The sequence below is a fragment of the Paramormyrops kingsleyae genome, chromosome 23 (assembly GCF_048594095.1).
Source record: "Paramormyrops kingsleyae isolate MSU_618 chromosome 23, PKINGS_0.4, whole genome shotgun sequence".
Taxonomy (NCBI): domain Eukaryota; kingdom Metazoa; phylum Chordata; class Actinopteri; order Osteoglossiformes; family Mormyridae; genus Paramormyrops; species Paramormyrops kingsleyae.
In genome coordinates, this window is record NC_132819.1 from 21,656,652 (window position 1) to 21,676,086 (window position 19,435).

Genomic DNA, 19,435 nt, shown 5'->3' on the forward strand with positions numbered 1-19,435 from the left:
GCTTAGGTGATGCAATACTATTATTTATGAGAATCCTGGGTGTAAATGAATGGGGACAGACTGTTTTGACATTCTTTTTAGACGCACTCGTGGGTTTTGTGGGTTTGACCAAACGGACAGTCGTTACTTGTCCCGTCGCGATACCGAGGAGCTGTCATCGCGGCTGTAAGTATGCAGGACTTCTGTCAATGACACAAAATTAACCAAACGGGAAAGTACGGACGTTTAAAGGAATGCTTCACCGACTCGAGAGATCTTGCATTTCTTGGGAAGAAGTAGGTCAAGTGATCCGCCCCTGAAATTTCATTCTTCAGAAGTCAAGTAAGGCTTTCCCCTTTTCATTACTGTACGCCAATGCATAGAAGTAAACAGACAATTTGCCAATCGGATTAAGCGCGCAGTCGTGGTTTTAACCTCTTCAAAGAGTATAAAACACGAAGTGTAGGCTACAAGATATAATAATACAGTACTGTATAGTTGGGAGTGATGATATTATGCAAATATGTAAAGTTGCCGTACGTAATGCCTTTATTCAGAAGGGGGCGGGCGAGCCGAAAATCTGCGACTCCAACTCAATTTCTGTAACAGCCTGATAGTTAGATTACCGACTGCGTGTCATCGGAATTTCGGTCTGGGTCTTGCTGGTAGTTAAGTTGCCTCTTCTGTCGGGTACCAATAGTTTCCCCATTTAAAGTGCCGTGGTTTCACTTGTTTTACCATCAGTTCAACGATGGCCTGATCTGCGGGCGCATGAATTTTCCTTCGGCGTAGCTGCGGCGGGTCGGATTGTCCGCGAAAACAAAAAGACCCGAGAGCGTGATTTTACAAAATGGATAGATCGCAAAAAGGGAATAAATCCGGAGGTGATTCCGAATCACAAGAGGAGGAGGAAGTCGACCCCAGAATTCAGGTAAAGGGGAAAAGTGACCAATGTAAAAATGAAAGATGAAATCCTGAATGTACTGCGCGTTAATTTTTAGCAAAGCATTTTTTTAATTTTACCTTGGAAAACGGCGTGAAATAGACCCGTTTTTCGCAGTCTGTTTTCTTAAAGTTGAGCATTTATAGCCTATACGCGTGACAACGCGAAAGTTGGAGGCGAAGGTTGCCTATGCCAGCTGGCTGGGGCTGCGTGCCCGGCAGGGAACCGGTCGATCTGCTATATCACATATCTGTCGGTCATTTTTCACAAGTGTCATACAAGAATATCTTTTTAACTGAATAACACAAAAAGTAATCCTCCGGTCACACATCCCTCCATCAACCTCACCCCTTTTCATGGTTTTATTGATTAATAATTACTAGTTATATATCCCGTTTTAAGGAGCATCTCTTAATGCGTTACGGATATAAAACTTACTCTTCCTATCGGTTTTAATTGCTCACGCTGCGCGCAGGCGTATTGCTAATCGGCAGCGCATTTTGACGGCTCTGGGTGTGGGAAGCATTTAAATATGGCTCTCATTTTACCTCAAACTTTGGACTAATGTGCTCTGTAACAAGCCCCAGCTGTGACTCTGTACCCGTATGTAACATTCTCCTCCTCCTTCTCCCCATCCCCCACTTCCACATTTTAGGGGGAGCTAGAGAAATTAAATCAGTCCACGGATGAAATCAACAGATGGGAAACTGAACTTGAGGTAGGCGCGCCTCTTGTCATGGGTGTAATTTTTCCTATAGCAGAGCACTTTTTAATGGTCAAGTGACATCATTGCACTAAACGAGAAGGTCGATGTCACCGGTTTCACTGTCCATAAACATTCTAAAAAATGTTTTTGACACTTCTTGGAAGTGCTGACGGCATCTGAGTTTTATGTATGTGAGATACATTTGTTAGAGGTGGACCGTAGTGGTCCATGAGTCGCGTGCTTTATTTCTGCACCTTACCCAGCATGCCTCAGGATGCATCAGTTGGAATGACATTCATCAGCGATGTCAGTTCTGCGACCTATGTCAAATGACTTGACGCTCATCCTGCAAGAGCACTTTGTGTGGATTATATATTTAAACTTACCTGGCAAATATTTTTTTTTTCCAGGCAATCTTTACAGTGCTATGATTTCATTTTTAACCAGTAATTGGATGTTACCAGAATAAAAATGTTTGGACCAGATGTGAGTAATCACATGTTGCTTCTGCAAACCCTGGATTCTGCCTGTGTCAACATAACATGGTCAGATAGCAGCATGGGTTAATCTAACCAGCAAGGCAGGACACACGTCACAAGCATCAAGTTTATGTCACCAAACTAAGGAGATTGAAACAGTTTGTGCGTTGTGCGTAAGTTTTATGTGGGACTACAATTTGAAATTCATGAGTCCATATTTTAAAAGGTTTTGGAATTTCCGGCCAAGATATAAAAAAAATCTCCCACTTAATAAAACACTTGCACACCCACAGAATGGTTTTCTGTGGTGAATTATGAAGCCATGGATGACCTTTCTTAGGCCCTCATCTTCGGATTTCTATGCAAGATATAAGCCCCCACTTGTATTGCTGTGAGCTAGGAGGCAGTCGCTGTGCCGTGGCACGTTGAGCACCGTTCTGCAGGAGCTGCTTCTTGGAGACCTGGCCTGTTCTGGGGCCATATGCTGAGCTGTAGCCTGCAGCGCTGCCAACTGTAGCCCACAGAGCAGATCTCCACCAATACCGCAGGAGGTACAAGGGAAGGTCAGAATTACTATCCCACGTAAAAAGAAGAAATAGTGCCACTTAATGAGCTCTGTTGGCCAGAGAGGTTGTGGCCCTGTCATGAGGAGGTGATCCAGCTGGATTTAATCATTATAGGATTTTGGGGTGTATGAAGGGCAGCTAGGCAGAGGGCGAGGTGCAGGAATGGGCTGGCAGTGAGTGGAAGTTAATATTACAAGAATGGGTGGCTTTTTGGACCGTAGTTTAATTCCCATACCGTCAGTTCATTCCCTATTCTGCATTGCAGCTGTTTATTGAAGAGCTGTTCTTGGGTATACAGATGTGCGTCACACAGCGGCGTGTGACGCTCTTCACGAGCACAGCTGGCTTCGAAGCGCAGCAGTTAGCCTGCCAGTAAGGCCTTGTTTATTGCTAGTGCTTGTAACTGGCAATCTGCTCCCATGGAGTTTGGTTTCTTCACTGGAAAAAAAAGAGCCAGCTGGGTCTAACTGGGAGAATTTCTCAGTCTGTAGGTCATGGGAGTGGCAGTGCCGTGTGGTTTGTTTAGCTGTGGCTCATTTGCAGTGACTTTCGCTTAGGATTGATTTAGCCTGGAGGCCATTTCTTGCCGGCTCGGCTGCAGGCCAGACCAAAACTCTTGCTCCTCACACCTTTACTTACCTTTCAAATTTCCATGGGGAGAATATGAACATCACAAATACAATGGTGACCTTTTCACCTTTTCATCAACTTTTTTGTGTCTTTTTGAGTTTGGATTATAACAACGATTAGGGGTGCGCGATATGACAATATGTATCGTTTCATATCTTTTAGTTCGTGGTGTCGCAAAATACACTGGATGCAGCAACATTTCTTCATCGTTTGGATGACAGTTTGCAGTGTTACACGCCACCACATGGGACGTGACACTTGTATGGAAATTTTTATTGGACTTCATTATTTGTAACCCGCAGAAGACAATCCACAAATATATACCATGATCCACAAATATATACCATGATCCACAAATATGTGTTTTTTAGTTTGTGTTGTGTAAAATCATATTAATAATTGCACTGTGTCTATTCACCGCCAGTGACTTTAAGCAAGACAGCTGGGCTATTGGACGAGTGTACATATACAAACAAATATAATACCTGAAAAACATGAAATATATTACAACATTGAAAGTTGTCACAGCCAGAAAACTGCATATAAAGCTAACTCTATGAACCCTCTTTCTGGAATATAGATCTGCATATCCCCACATACATCATCAAGCCAGAAAACTGCATATAAAGCAAACTCTATGAATCCTCTTTCTGGAATATAGATCTGCATATCCCCACATACATCATCAAGCCAGACAACTGCATATAAAGCTAACTCTATGAACCCTCTTTCTGGAATATAGATCTGCATATCCCCGCATACATCGTCAAGCCAGAATACTGCAGAACTATTGCAAGGGAACCTAAAATTATTTCAGGAAGTATTTTCTCACCCTGACCTCATAGAGGCTCCTTATACCGCAGCTGATCTGTAGAAAAAAAAATCACAAATACCTCACTATCCATAAATATGTATTTTTAAATTTGTGTTGTGTAAAATCACATCCACAAAAATACAGAGCGATTTGTAGATGTGAGTAAGGTTTTGCACATTTGTGGATCACTTCCCATCTATTTGTGGATCGCTCCTTTTTATTTACGGATTTTTGTCCAATTCCTACCCCTGTTGATCCGTAGAAGAAATCCATAAATATGAGGTGCAGTCACAATATATATCTGGATATGAGATTTTGGTTTTGGTCATATTGCACAGCCCTAATAACAATTTTAAAGTAATCCAAATTGCATGAATCAAGATCTGAATACCCATATTTTTTTTAACATCAAATTTCAGTTTATTTTATAACGGTATGCTGAGAAAAAAAACATTTCGAATTTTCTCTGAGACAGATATGAATATCTAGAACTTTCCTCAGTTTTGAACATTCTGGAAGTGTCAAGAAGTATTGAGAAGATGAACTTTATTTTATTTATTTTATGTATTGTGGCATACATACACCGACTTCCGAATGCCCCAGCGGCTGTGCATGATTTCATCGATCAAACGTTACAGTTCTTATTTGTGATTTTATTCTTGTGATTAATAATGACAGATAGACATTGTGATGAAGCTGACTGAAGACCTGCTTGTGGTTAATTTCACTCCTCTGGGTCTCTGGCCTTTAGGCAGCTGGAGCTCTGGAAAAAATTGAGACCACTCTAAAAAAAAATCTGGATTTTTAAATTCTGGTGTAACCCTGGTTCTGCTGGCAGAAGGCTACGCTGTGTGGTAAACAAGAATAAGGTGAAGCAGGAGACACTGGGAACGACCAAAAACCAGCCAGGTAAAGGGCGGAAGTGACTTTCTAATGCCAGAGAAGACCGTTAACTTATCTGACAGTTTCTCATGAATCGGTGGATGACATCAAGTGACCTTCAAAAGGAATGGGAAACATTAAGTGCAGGTGTGAAGTGCACTGCTAGGACAGTTCATAACAGGCTCCTAGAAGCAGGACTGAAGTCCCATAAAGCAGGGAAGAAGCCCTTCACTAATGAGAAGCAGGGAAGAACCAGGCTGGAGTTTGCAAAATATGTTTTATTCACAGATGCACAACCATAAATTGAGAGACTAGTGAACAACAAAAAACTGCGCTGTGGTATCTTAATTTTTTCCAGGGCTTTATGGCAGAGACTCGCACTGTGAGTCTCCCTTCCTGAAACTCGAGTAAACACAACTCCCTTTTAATAAATCCATCAACAGTCATCTTAGGGCAGGTACTAAGGTCATAAGGCGGTGATTCACTGTAAAACAGGTCTCTAAATAGACATGGCAGACTTCCAGCGAAGCTGGACCTTCAAGGAGACTCCGAGGTTCGGCTGATCAGTAGATCTTTACCTCACTGCATTTCGTTGCCAGTGAGAATATGCTCCTTATTAACACCGGAACGGGGCAAGATGTCAGACTCCTGGGGTTGTGTAGGAAGTAGGAATTCCCCGTCTGTTTGTTCCTGTTTTCTTTGGCCGCTGCACGCTTGTATAGCAGGATATCGGTCTCGCTGCTCCTGGAGGAGTTCTGTAGCCTAATGGGCTGTTGCAGAATGAACAGGTGAGAGAGGCAAGGCTCTAAATTTAGCAGTGAGAACTTGGCAGACAGAGGGGCTTTCCAGTGGTCCTTGCAGAACTCCTAGTGCGGTTCCTAATGACGGGCCGACCCAGGTGCTCACCCAGACCCAGGTCCAGCTTTTTGCTTAACACATCTGCTTGTCCAGTGCATGGTTCTAAGGGTTTTTCCAACATTCTCTGGCCCTATTTTGATTGCACCTAGTGCTTCCTTGAAGACCTGCAGGTACTGTTGGATAGGGTGTTGACTTTTGGAGGGAAAAACGGTGCAGCATTCAGCAATGGTGGGGATGTGGTGTTGACGAGATGGAGTCTGCCCCAAGGAGCTTCCACGCTATGTGATTGTCACTATTTTGCCCGTAGGAGGGAAGGCAGAAGTTCCGCGCGGTGCTTGTGGAGGCCACCTTGAAGCTGGATGGCCAGGTGAATAAGATCGGGAAGGCGGTGGAGGAGTCGAAGCCGTACTGGGAAGCTCGACGGGCCGCCCGGCAGGTGAGGGAGTGCGAGCTGGGCCGTCGCTTTGGCCTTTTGGGTGGGTGTGTTTCCATAACAACAGTCTAGCCTGTTACCCGAATGTGAGTCATCAATGTGCTGCGTGATAAGCTAAACCAGCCTACTTAAAGGCTTTAGCAGCAGGGCATTTAATACCGATCCTGTTTCTGTGTCCATAACCATGCTACGGTCTCTGGTCCTCCTCCAAACCAAAGACCAGATACATCAAAATGTGCCTTGAGGGTGACTCAGATGTTTCGTTATTCTTCATGCTGCATCCAGGTTGAGAATTTTTACTTGCAGAAATTTTTGGGGCTTCCCTAGCTATGACTGGAAAAATATGAAAATATTGCTAAATGTCCAGCAGTAGTTCCAGCCTTCCTCATTCACCCACTATAGATTATCTTAGAGCAGTAATCCATTTCAGTCACATCTTCTTGTAAATTAAGAGAATAACTCAGAAATAGCTTCAAAAGGTTCCTTCAGCTCATGTGGGTAATAGATGGTTCACTTTCATTTTTGGTTTCTATCTTGAACTGGTCGGTGTGGTTGTGCACCATCACAGGTCTTATGAGATGTATATTCATTATGCTTCTGCAGTTCTAAGTTTCGTTTAAGAGTGGCAAAGGAACGTGTAAACTCTAAGGTAGAGCTGTCTGTTAACACATAAGCTTGACCCTGAACCCTGTCTCACATGCGTGGGCACATGTACACATGGCTAATAATAGAATCCTTCATTCTTTTTATAACCTGCACGAGGCATAGCAAACGCGATTTGGCTGATATGGATTCTAGAGATGGCATGATGCCTCTTTTTCATGCCTGATACGGATTCCGATTATTGCCAATATTAATCCGATACAATCTCTCTCTCTATTTTTAACAACAAAACAGAAAATAATGTCTGGATGCATTTTGCATACATTAACACTCAAATATAAAAAGCACAATTCTAAAACTGGGAAACAGATACTGTATTATACTCATAATAGCGCCCAAAACGCAGCTTCTTTTTCTTTAAACTTGTAGCAGCATCGTTTAATCGGGTTCGTGGCGGCACCTTGCGAAATGCTTGTATTGCACGTTACATTCAACGGTCTCGCCTTTTCCTTCTTCTGAACTCCGCGCTGCTGACATGCCGACGGGTCTCACGTGCAACAGAGGCCAAGAGGGTCTAGCTGCAGACGCCTGTAGAGTGGAGCTCCAAAGGAAATACGTCACCTCCACAGGAAACACGTGATCTTTAAGGACGTAAAGTGGAGCTCGGGTTAGGGTTAAGGTTAAGGTTTATTCGCTGTAACACAGAGTTGAGTTCACGTGTTTCCTGTGGAGCTCCACTCTACAGGCGTCTGCAGCTGGACCCCTCTCACAGAGGCTCGTGACGCCGCTATTTACGGCACGTCACAAGTTTTGTCAAGCATTTACGTGATTTTTAATGGAACGGATTACATTTTTTTTTTTTATTCCTCCTCGATATACAATTCAGTAATTTAGGTCAGGACTGGACCGATACCAGTACCAAATATCGGCTCAGTGGATCCCTAATGGATTCCATGCCTAAGCATTTGATACAGTGTATCATGCAATTTTTGTATGACTTTTTATTGTGGAATTCAGTAAAATTCTGACATTTTTAAGCATGGCTTAAGTGTACAAATACTTTACCATGCTTAAAAATGTTAAAACTACTGAAATGCATAACAAAATGTAAAAAAAAAATGCATTTATGTTGAAGGATAGGTACCTTAAGCAGACTTCTCATGCAAAACATTTAACAAAAAGATGGTAGGTTGTAAGCTATAGAACAATAGACAAAATTGAGAGTATTTAGACTCTTAAATCTATTCTGATTCCAGGCTTAGTGGAACATGTTCAGGGATAATATAAATGTCATCTGTGACGACAACACTAGGGTGTTTTAACTCGTACACCAGCTATAGATTATCTTGGAGCAGTTCATTGAAAGTAATTGTGAAAATAGTTTATGAGTGAAGTTATAGTGAAGAATGATCTGACATCATTTGTCTGCACCAGAGCTGTTCCCAGTCACCTTAGGTGAGCCGCTGTATGTGAGGAATCTGACAGACTGGGAAAGGTTGTTTTGTGATGGGAGGGTTGATCCCATTAAAACTCAGCTCTGTTCTTTATTGGATTACATTTTTTCCCAGCAGGTTATACTCTAAACTGCTGGATACTTTTATTTTAAAAAATTCTACAGCGCCACTTACTGGCCTGGATGACACAGCCGTTTATGAACCCAATCTCCTCATTCCTGTTTGGATAAACTCTGGAGCTCCGCTGTGTGTTTATGTCCAGGGCAGATGTAGGAACACAGGGGCCCCTCCCTGACTATGTAACACCCTCAGCTCTAATCTGACAGACATTTAAACCAAATTACTCCATGTGCTGGGACCTCATTAGCTCCTGAGAGCTGAATGAGTCACTCTTGGAAGTTTGATGCAGAAAGAGGAAGCCAGATGCAGTGTTTTTTGCAGATGCAGCCAAGTTGTAAATGCTGTTTGGGGTTTTCAGACAAAGCGAGTCTTGACGGACTTACTATTCAGTAGACATATCCACATGGAGCCGTGCATCCTGTGAAGTAGCACTGGCTAATCATTTTCAGGTTTTACATGCCAGTCTTCTGCACGGGGGGGTCATAAAGAGACACGGCTAGCATGCAACCCCTGCAGTTTTGCAGGACAGAGTCCAGCACACTCTGAAACCGGCTTCCCTGCTGTTGCAGAGTTTAACCTTTGCATGGGTTACCAAGGTTACGTCGACAGCATCCCGCTGTCCTCTCTGGTGGAGATTAATGGGGGCCCTATTTAATTTTTGAATTAACAATAAAACAAATGGAAGTTATAAAGGTCACATGGTGGTACTGCTAACCGGGGACACAGCCAGGAAGGGGGGGGGGGGGAAGTGTACTGACTTCCTGTCCCCATGGGCTCTGTGAGTGTCTGAGGGGAAGTGGGCATGGATCGTGGCTCAGGAAGAGGTTGGGGCTCCCTGCCCCCAGGGTGAAGACTGCACTTCCCCTCTTAAAGCCTCAGAGTCTGTCCCCGTTAAGATGTTGTTTCCCAGCTGGGTCTGATCCCACCTCACTGGTGGGTCAAGACCCAGGCTGGTCTGATCAGGCTCTTAACCCTTCATTTTAATTGTCTTAGAAATCAAAGGAGATTCCAGTAGGTTAGACTGTAGACAGACAGGTTATCTTTAGTTAGCACTTTGTCCTGACAACCTCTAATCGCTGGTTGCTCTTCTTCTCTAACTCTAACAGTTATTTCCCCATAATTCCCCCTGTTTCCCAACAGAATTTGTGCATTTTACCAGGGGATCAACGGTCAAGCAGAAAAGCATGCAGTGGAACACTTTTATCTTACCAGTTAGTAAAATTTAATTGGTTGGATCTGGCTCCGCGTTCCAGGAATAATTCACACAAGCGCAGCAGGGCATGGGGTCACTGTAAATGTAATTGGATTATGATGGCGAATGGGAAATATACTGCTTTTTGTCATGCACGTAAGCATGACAGCGTTGTGTTTCGCCTGCTGCTGCTGGGAAATGATTTGCCATGAATGGGCATAAAGTGATGGGGGTGGGGTGGAATGCCAGAGCGTTGGTTGGTCGGGTTAGCGAGGTCCTGAGGCTTAAAGAAACCCCACACAACTCAACCCAATCACCAGCCATTAAGGGTCATGTGACGTGAATAAGGACCAATCTGTTAGCGGGAACAGGGGTCAGCTGACCTGAACTGGGCTGAGAGTGATGGGAAGGGGCTTTGCGTAGAACAACACCGGAGCAGGTTCGTCCATCCAGTCCTTGGCTCATGTCAGTCCTCCTCTGCCCCCCCCCCCACGTTACAGAATTCCATCTTTTTGTGCTTCTGTTGGGTTTATATCTCTTTATATAGTTGGGGTGCCCACTCCCAGTTCTGTGGACCGGCGCAGGTCCATAGCCAGGCCGTGGAGGTCTGCGGGTTTTGTGGGGGGATTAAGGGATTTCCCAAAACAAACTATGTGTATATATATATATATATTTTTATTACCCCTCACGTTTGCACTGCCAATTTGCATCTGAAAATTTAGAAACAAATTAACAAAATCGCCGATCCACCTGGTAGAGCTACCCACCCACCCCACCCCCCCAGGCCGTGTGACTGGTCCGTGAAATCATTGCACGGCGTAAAACAGACCATAGTCATTAAAAAGTTTTGAAACCCCTGTTTTAAATAATCTCTGCCAAGCCCGCTGTGTCTGGGAGGCAGCTGGGGATGTTGTCCTGGGCTTGGGGGGTGGTTAAGATAGAGCCCAAGTTGGAGATGTTGCATGTCAGAGGGGAATTATGCATGGCGAGCCTGACCCTCACTCTCCGTGTCTCACGTTACGGGTGTTGATATCAGCGACATGGGGGACAGTGTCCATGAGTGTTGGACTGAATCTCACCTCCGACTCGGCGCCATGGGATACCTTTCAGTAGAGTCAGCCTCTTGCAGAGACGGGCTTCTTCGTTACGTTCTCCACTCGGGTCGACAGTGAAGATGAGCGATTAGAGCTCCACCCACCGGGAATGGTTTCCTTCCTTTTTGGATCGGATCTGACAGTTGTGTAGAATTTAACTCTGCAGAGGGATTATGGGTAAACAGCTACAGTCTTACCACTTATATTTTGTTGCTTAGCTGCTGTTTTTAAGCAAGGAGAATTATTATTATTATTATTATTATTATTATTTATTATGTGCCCATGATCTGTGAGCATAAAACCTCTCCTGCCTTGGGCTTCTTGGCATGAACTGCAGGCTCACATCCTTCTACTGGTTAACTGCTTATTGAAGTAAGGTACTGAGGTACCCTGAGCAAGGTACCGTCCCCAAGCACTGCTCCCCGGGCGCTGAATTACCTGCCCCCTGCTATGTCACGAAAGTCACATATGGGTCAAATGCAGAGGACACATTTCGTTGTTGCGCACTGTGTGCTGTGGTGTGTTGACAATGATCATTTAATTCTAAATTCTAAGATGGATGGTTAATAATTATGCATTCAGGATTTACAGTTCATTACTTATTGTGATTTCTTCTTTGGCTAGGCAAGCCTCGAACCCTCACCCTTCAGGGCCACATTCTTATCCGCTGTGCTCCCTACACATGGCACTAATGTGGCTGCGCTGAGGTCTGCTCTGGGCCTTGTGACTGTATCAATTATCATAATCAAATTTTCGCTGTAACAGAGCGTCTACTGTTTTGTTGAGGGCTAACTTTGTCGGTGGGGGCCTCAACAGGCCTCTTTCAGCTTGTCCTGGGGGAGGGGGATGGGGTGCCAAGCATTATCTAGGCCTCCTATTAAAGATGCATCTTCACAGAGATGCTGTGTCTTACAGGCAGTAGGCTCGACGTCGTCAGCGGGGGGGCAGGCGGTTAGAGACGCTCTCATGCCCCCTCATGCTCGGCTGTCGATCTGTGACGCACCGTCATGTCGGGGTGGGGGGGGGGGTGGATTTTGGAGCAGACCCTGAGTATGAGCTTGAGTTTCAGTATCTCAGTATAACAACGTTTATCTGTCTTTTTTTTGTGATGCTCCATAATACAGTTAGTACTGCATTATGTATATAGCAGATGCTTTGATCCAAAGTGAGACATATTTTGTGAAATGAGAAGCGGTTGGTGGTCCGAGGGCCTCGCCTGAAATCACTCTCCCTGCGACTCTCTGACTGGAGGTTTGGCTTCGGAAGCCGCCGGGCCGCATGGCCCCCCTCCAGGCAGCCTGGATTAGCTTAGTAGCTTTTGTCCGCAGGGTGTTGCTGCTGGATCCGGCCTCCTGGGGCTCTTAACGGCAGCCATTACCATGGCCCGAGTTTCCCATTTTTTTTTCTGTGTATTACTCACACGGACAGACTGACGTAAAAGATGGAAAGAGGTACTGTAACCTGACAAAGAACCAAGACCACAAAAGGATCGTCATTTAATCACCCGCACCTTCCCCAACGTCACAGGAACGCTCCTTAACAGGCGCTGTGTGGACGCCTAGCAGTGTCTTAGCAGGACCCCGCGTCTTACGAGGAGAGGTTAGCGGAACTGAATCTGTTCAGCCTTGAGCAAAGGAGACTAAGGGGGGATATGATTCAGGTCTATAAGATTCTAACGGGTCTGGATGCTGTTCAGCCAAATGACTATTTCAATATTAGTCTAAATACTAGAACTCGTGGCCATAAGTGGAAATTAGCGGGAGAACATTTTAAAACAAATTTGAGGAAGCACTTCTTTACACAGCGTGTAGTCAGAGTATGGAATAGTCTTCCTGCTATTGTAGTGGAAGCTAAAACCATGGGTTCCTTTAAATCAGAGCTAGATAAGATTTTAACAACTCTGAGATATTAGCTAAGTTCTCCCCAAACGAGCTTGATGGGCCGAATGGCCTCCTCTCGTTTGTAAATTTCTTATGTTCTTATGTTCTTACACGCCTCGACCTCAAGTGGGATTGGCAGGAAGAGGTCAGGCAGGGAGAGAGAGCGAATCAGAGCGCACAGTCTGTCAATGACACACTATCATCCAACCCAGGCCCAGCTGGAAGCCCAACGGGCGACACAGGACTACCAGGGGGCCATTGAGGTGCTACGGGCAGCCAAGGAGACCATCGCGCTGGCGGAGCAGAGGCTGCTGGAGGAGGACAGCCGGCAGTTTGACTCCGCCTGGCAGGAGATGCTCAACCACGCCACCCAGAGGGTGAGAGAGCATATGCTTGGCAAATTAAAAAAAGAAACCACTGTGAAACGGGGTACTGTACTCAGAAACCTGTTATACATATTGATATTCGTGTGGTATCAGTGTATTAAATGATTTTAAACTGGTACGTATTTCTGTAAAATACAAATAATGTATAAAAATGCAACAATCCATCAAAAATAGTTTACTTGACGGATGAAAGTTCACTTAGTCTGGGTCCCGATTGGTCATTGCAGGTGATGGAGGCGGAGCAGACAAAGACCCGTAGCGAGAAGGTTCACAAGGAGACGGCGGCCAAGTACAACGCCGCCATCGGCCACATGAAGGGGCTGGAGAAGAGGCTGAAACGCACCATCAGCAAGTCCAAGTGAGCTCATCATAACCCTAAACCTAACCCTAACCCTAACCCTAATCCTAACCGCTGACTGTGCCTCTTCTAGACACTGACCTTGCGCACTGAGCCGTGAGCATCTCGTAGTCTAGTCCCCAAGTGTCATGAGGTCCTCGGTCACCATGGTGAAATAGCTAGTTTGCTGATGTCTATCCCTCTCTGTCTTCCTTGCTCCAGGCCATACTTTGAACTGAAAGCTAAATACTACCTCCAGCTTGAGGTAAGTGGTTGAGCGCTCCCTTTGATTTCTGAGGTCCTAAGACTCTGTCAGGAATGTTTCATCCATCCATCCTTCCTTATCTAGCTTACCTTAGTCAGACCCCAGGGGAGGAACGTTTTTTGTCACATGAAATACAGAGAAAATGTGTCCTCTGGCCAAGAACGCAAGTCAGGATGGTTTCCAAGTCACGCCATTCAAAGGCATCGTTCTGTCTGTTGTCATTCTGTGCAGAAGTTTCAGACCCTCGGGAGTTTCACCTTCCTGGTCTGGGATCATCTGATCAGTCATAGAACGAGTCTAAAATAAAGCAGGAAAAGAGCAGTGAAGAGGTCTCACTTTGGATCCAACTCTCCAGACCTTTGATCTCAAGTGTCTGTCTCCATAGCAACTAAAAACGAAGGTGGACGAACGGCAGGCCAAGCTCAACCTGGCCAAGGGAGAGTACAGGGCGGCACTGCGTAACCTGGAGATGATCTCCGACGAGATCCACGCCCGCCGGCGCTCCATGGTCACGGAGTGCCGAGGCTGCGGGGTGGGCGCCGAGGGTGACGGCGGCTGCGGTGACGGCGACGACGACATCGCCAACTTCAGGATGGAGTTGGATGGCATCTCCAGTGAGTACAGCACTGGGACTTCAGACCAACAAAGAATGACGGTCCTTACCGTCAATCTGTGTGCCGGAAGCCATCATGAGATGGTTATGGGAGTTGAGCAGAGGTTAGGGTTAGCAATAAAGGCAGGATGCTTATACCAGCTGGGACCAGTGAGACTTTTTTATGGTGACCACAGAGAAAGGGAGCTTGGGGACAGTAGGAAAAGGAAGGATGAACTTCGGCTGAAGACCTATGATTGCACTTTGTGTCCATGAGGTCGCACTTCCACTGCTATGCATTTTGAAGAAATCCTAAACAATAGAAGTTGTTTGGCCCCTGGCTGGGGGCCGGCGTAGGATATGATATGCTTCTGGGTGGTCGGGGAGCAGCAGATGGCCCCAGAATCTGTCAGTGGCTTAGAAACTCTCAGGGTGTCTCGCAAATTAGCCTCGGCTTCTTGCCGTGTGAGTGCCCTACCTGATTGGAGCATTTGTCACAAGCCAGTCGCTTTGACAGTTCCTGTCTGCATTAGACCTCCCAAACCATCAAGCTGTACCTGTCAGAACAGAAAGTCCAGCGAGTTCAGCTGTCCTGCTCTCTTTGTGAGCTGTTGGCTGTATTGGTAAACATTGTGACCCTAGCCTGATCTCATGTGTCCTGGGTTCCGTGCTGGAATGGGCACGAAGGCCTCCTCCTTTGGCCACCATGCTTCAGCAGATTCCTCGGTCCACTCGGGTTCTCCAGTGGCTCTGGGTCGCTCTCTGGTTTTGCTCAGCTGAACTGTGACACTGGCATATGTAACAGTGGACTCCCACAGTCTGAAATCTGCTCCTGGTTCTCACTGATTTTGGAGGGGGGATGTCTGTCCAGAGAAGTGTCAGCCAAAAACAATGCCAATCATTGAAAGCGAGATAAGCCTCTAGACCCATGTTCCTCCCACATTAACGAAACAGTGATCACTGAATTGGTCCAAATGACCTCAGTGGCGCCCCCTGTTGGATGTTTATCAGACAATTATGAGTCACTTCGATAATATTACATTCCCCTACATGGTGGTGTTCTGTTTTTATTTATAACTTTCGATGAAATGATCAATCGGGTGCCCAAAGTCTGTTAATGTTCATATGCATAGGTGATTCTGGGGACTGGGGCCCTCCAATTGACCCTCCCCAGGCATGGTAAAATGTAATACCTTTATTCTATTGTGAAGTGTAAATGAATAATATCAGCAAAGATAATTTACTAAACACAATTCCTTTATTTTCACCTTACGGTGAAAAACAGAATACACAAATAAAGCAGATTTGTCGTTGCGAAGAGGTTAGTACCACCACGGGGCCCCCCTCCCACCTCGGGGCCCCAGGCCATTTCCTGCCCTGGCTGTTTTGTCACTGCACCTCTGTTTATATCACGCTTCTCCATCTCCGTGGACGTCGGAATGAAAGTGACCCCGAGGACTTCTGTGTTTTTACAGTGACATCCATCACCTTTGAGGACGACAGTGGCAGTGACGGCGTGTCCAGCCCAAACACGGACACCCCGCTGGGCAGCTCCTCCCCTTCACCATCCTCCTCGTCCTCGTCCTCCCACCCAAGCACTCTGGATCTCCCTGGGGGTGTCACTCAACCGGCCCTAGGCCCGCGGGGGCAGTGCAGTGGGGCATCTTCGCCAGAGTGCGACCCGGAACCAGGTGTGTGTTTGTGCAAATCCTGAAGAAAATAATCGCCTTTCTTCTCTTCTTTCCTACAAGTTGCCCACAAACATCACCATATCTAATTTCATTTTTTTTAATTTTAGTTCCATTTTTGAAAAATCAGATTTTAATACTTTTTTCAGTTTCGCTTTCGGTTTAGGTTCACTTTAGTTTTATGACTTTTTGATATTTGATGCGCATCACCCCATCGACCCCTTACATCCCCACAGGGCCAGTCCTAGAAACGTAACATATTTATATAATAAAACAAATCACTATGAATACTGTAATGGTATATCTTTTTGACCAGGTGGTTTGATGTCATAACGTGTTGAGGGCGCCCTATATCATGTTGCTGTTCTGTGTCTGCACTGTAGAGGGCGCCCTACATCATATTGCATGTCGCCTATAGGATTGACCGGCCCTGCATCCACGACTCACTTGCTCTTATTTGAGCTCGTATCATTATGAGGGGGGCATCGTGTGGCTCAGTGGGCTAAGCCATGTGCCTGTAATCACAAGGTCGCCGGTTCAAGCCCAGCCTCAGCACATCTGCAGGTGTGCTATGGGTGGCTGCCCTTCGCGGACAACTTGCTCTACAAAAGACCAAGTTGAGGGAGGCATAAAAAGAATTTCCCCATGGGGATTAATAAAGTGTAAATTAAAAAAATTAATTAAATTAAAAATTAATCATACTCAAAATGGTTGCACACTGTGCTTTCACATTTGCACTTGGTTTGCTGCAAGTCCACATTTAATCTTAACGAAACACGGTTTAATCTTGAGAAGCCATATGTTTTGTCAGTTTGATGCACTTATCATACAGTACATTGAACGTTTATTTGGATTTAACACTCAAAAAGAAGTAAAAAAAAAAAAAAAAGAAACCTCAAAGTTTTGTTCTCTTAGTGTGTAATTCTCTGTATATCTGGGCGTCTCCACAGAGAGCCAGCTGGAGCAGACAGAGGAAGCCAGTAGCAGAACTGAGCATCCGTGTCTGGAGAGTCAGATGGAGAACCTCTCTGTGCAGCACGATGATAATGCCGAGCCGGACCTCTTCTCCACAGCCCAACACATGGTTCCCACTGCCCTACTGGTCGACGGGATGTGAGGGACGGGCTTTAAGTGCCCTGCCTTCCTTTAGCCTTCACTGGGAGCACTGGGAAGAAGGCGACACCGGGAACTAGGTTGAAGGAGATTCTGTCCAGATCCTGGGGGTGATGTCAGGGACTCCTGCCCCCAGCTAGCAAGGCCAGGAGCCAGTGGGAAGCTGCTGGTTGTGTTTTGAAGCCCCCCCCCCCATTGTCAGAAACCTTGGTTAAGTCCTTAAGCCAACATGAACCCCCCCCCCCTTTCTTTTCCGCAGCACAGGCAAACTCAACCAAGCAGAACCAGGTGCCCCCCCCTCAATCCTAGGTACCACAAGAGCCAAGTGATGTATAGATGGCCCATCCTGTGCTGCAACATCCAGACAGTGATAGTAACAGGCACACCTGTGTGGGGATAACGTGGTGACTCAGAGTGTAATAACGTGGTGACTCAGAGTGTAACACCTATGATGGACTGGCATCCCAAGGTGTCCCCCAGCCCTGTACTCTGTGCTGCCTGGAATAGACCCCGTGTGATTGGATGGATGGATGGATGGATTGCTATATGGCCTTTAAGAGTAGACACTAATTATAATCTTGTAGTATGTGCAACAACATGAGCTTAAAGCAGTTTCAATGTCACCTCAGTGTTAGAAATGAGAGACAGACCAGTGGCTTGCGTCTGTTCTTCATGTTTTCCTTTCTGAATGACTTGAAAGGACACCTCCGCAGTGTTCAACTCCGAGAAATGAAGAACTAAGAAGACTGTGAGTAAAAGGCATGGCCTGTAGGGTATTTTGGTACACGGACAATAAAACCATAAGAAGGAAGTCTTCTGCACCTCAGTGGATTCACCTTAATGTTTAAAGGTGATGAGGCGGCTCTGTAATGGCAAACTGGCATTACAGAGAGACCTTTGAAGGCCTTTAGACGGAGGACAGCCCATCCAGCATCAAAGGGCAGTGGGATGGGGCCCTCTGAGGGTATTGCCGTTACATGGTCTCAGAGCCAGTCTGTTATTCCATCCTAGGGTATGTGCAAGTTGGAGATAAGCCCACATGACCCACCAGGCCCTGGATGAGTGCCTCGTTTCAACAGATACTCTTGGCAGGAGAAAACGGGCAATGCATATTCAGCTGACTAGCAGAACACAAATACAAGGGGTAAAACTGTTGTATTACAACTGATTATTTGCCATTTTTTGTAGACTGTGATGTTATTGAAAGATTTTGGTAGAAGAATCCACTTCAGTCTCTCCACCTCTCTCTCTGTATAATACTGTATACTATATAAATATGTATTTACCTATTCTGCTGTTTTCTTTGTAACCTGAAGTCAACATGGGTCATGCCCATGTCTGCTTTGCCATGGCTAATGAGTATTGTTCTTCTTTTCGTAATAATAAACCAGCCTTCTCTGTAAGGCTGCTGGTTCTTCTTTACTCTTCATTGGAAAACCTTTTTTAATGGTATTATAGAGCTTGAATAGCACCGTCCAGAAGGTTCTCAAGGTGAACAGTCAAAGAGCACTCTGGTGGCATCTGGTTTGGCTTGGTGATAATGTGGAGAGACAAAGAACGCTTTTCCACTGCACCAAGTATGGTACTTTTGGGATGGTACTTCTGGTTCTTCCCCTTTTCCATTGACTTCTAGTCAAGTACCAGTACCGAAATCCCAAACCCACTGTGGTACTTCGGTACTTTAAACTGATTTTTAAACAAATTATATAATCTATAAACGGAATAATAATTAAAATTGCAAAGCTAGCTAAGGTTTTAGCAAAACTTAAACTCCCTGTGCTATAATGTCTGTATAGAGAACTGAAAGAAAAAGCCTGATCTTAATCCAGCTATCGATGTAAGAATTGCTTGCGCACAACAATGGGATGTGGATATTAATATCGCACGTCGTCCAGCCCTATAATATACTACAGCCATTTTTCGAATTCAGTACAAAATTCCCCAACTCACGTTGTGATGTTATTCGGCGCTGGTGCTGGTTTTTACCCCCAGTGAAAAACCAACACCTTAAAGTACTGTACTTGTGGTATTTTCCCGAAGTACCGAAAGCACGTTACCTGGTGCGATGCAAAAGCCTTCAATGTTTGTAAAATCATTTCGATATGGTGTGAATCCGCCTTTGTCCAAAAATATAAAGGACAAAAAGTCCTGACCTGGGATTAGGAGAATATATAAGTAGAATATACCATATCAGTCAAATGTTCGGACACACCAGGTGACAGTGTTGCATCTCATGACCTGGCCACCTGACCTAAGCCCAGTAGAAATGGTTTTGGAGGAGTTTGACCGGACAGTGAAGGAAAAGCGGCCAAAAAGTGCTCAGCATACATGTGGGACCTCCTGAAGGACAGCTGGAAATGCATCCCAGGAGGCCATAGAACTGGTGCAGAGGAGACAGTAGGGTCAGGCAGTCCCTGGAGC

At 45.5% G+C, this 19,435-nt stretch overlaps 1 protein-coding gene across 2 annotated transcripts; it reads left to right on the forward strand.

Annotated features, from left to right (window-relative positions):
• Positions 1-371: 371 nt before the first annotated feature.
• Positions 372-18,436, forward strand: LOC111846931 (SH3 domain-binding protein 5-like). 2 transcript variants are annotated; one of them, XM_023817672.2, is made up of 9 exons: positions 375-910; positions 1,578-1,640; positions 6,165-6,293; positions 12,846-13,010; positions 13,247-13,377; positions 13,579-13,621; positions 14,007-14,235; positions 15,689-15,904; positions 16,852-18,436. In XM_023817672.2, the coding sequence occupies exons 1-9, from the start codon at positions 830-832 to the stop codon at positions 17,016-17,018; spliced, it is 1,224 nt and encodes a 407-aa protein (XP_023673440.1). In that variant the 5' UTR covers positions 375-829; the 3' UTR covers positions 17,019-18,436. The 2 variants fall into 2 exon arrangements, with proteins under 2 accessions (XP_023673441.1, XP_023673440.1); XM_023817673.2 differs by lacking the exon at positions 6,165-6,293 and having other exon boundaries at positions 372-910.
• Positions 18,437-19,435: the final 999 nt, after the last annotated feature.

Coding starts and splice junctions, on each gene's coding strand:
- LOC111846931 (XM_023817672.2), top strand. CDS start 830: ATGGATAGATCGCAAAAAGGGAATAAATCCGGAGGTGATTCCGAATCA. Junction 13,378..13,578: donor CGCACCATCAGCAAGTCCAA/GTGAGCTCATCA, acceptor TCCTTGCTCCAG/GCCATACTTTGAACTGAAAG. Junction 14,236..15,688: donor GGAGTTGGATGGCATCTCCA/GTGAGTACAGCA, acceptor GTGTTTTTACAG/TGACATCCATCACCTTTGAG.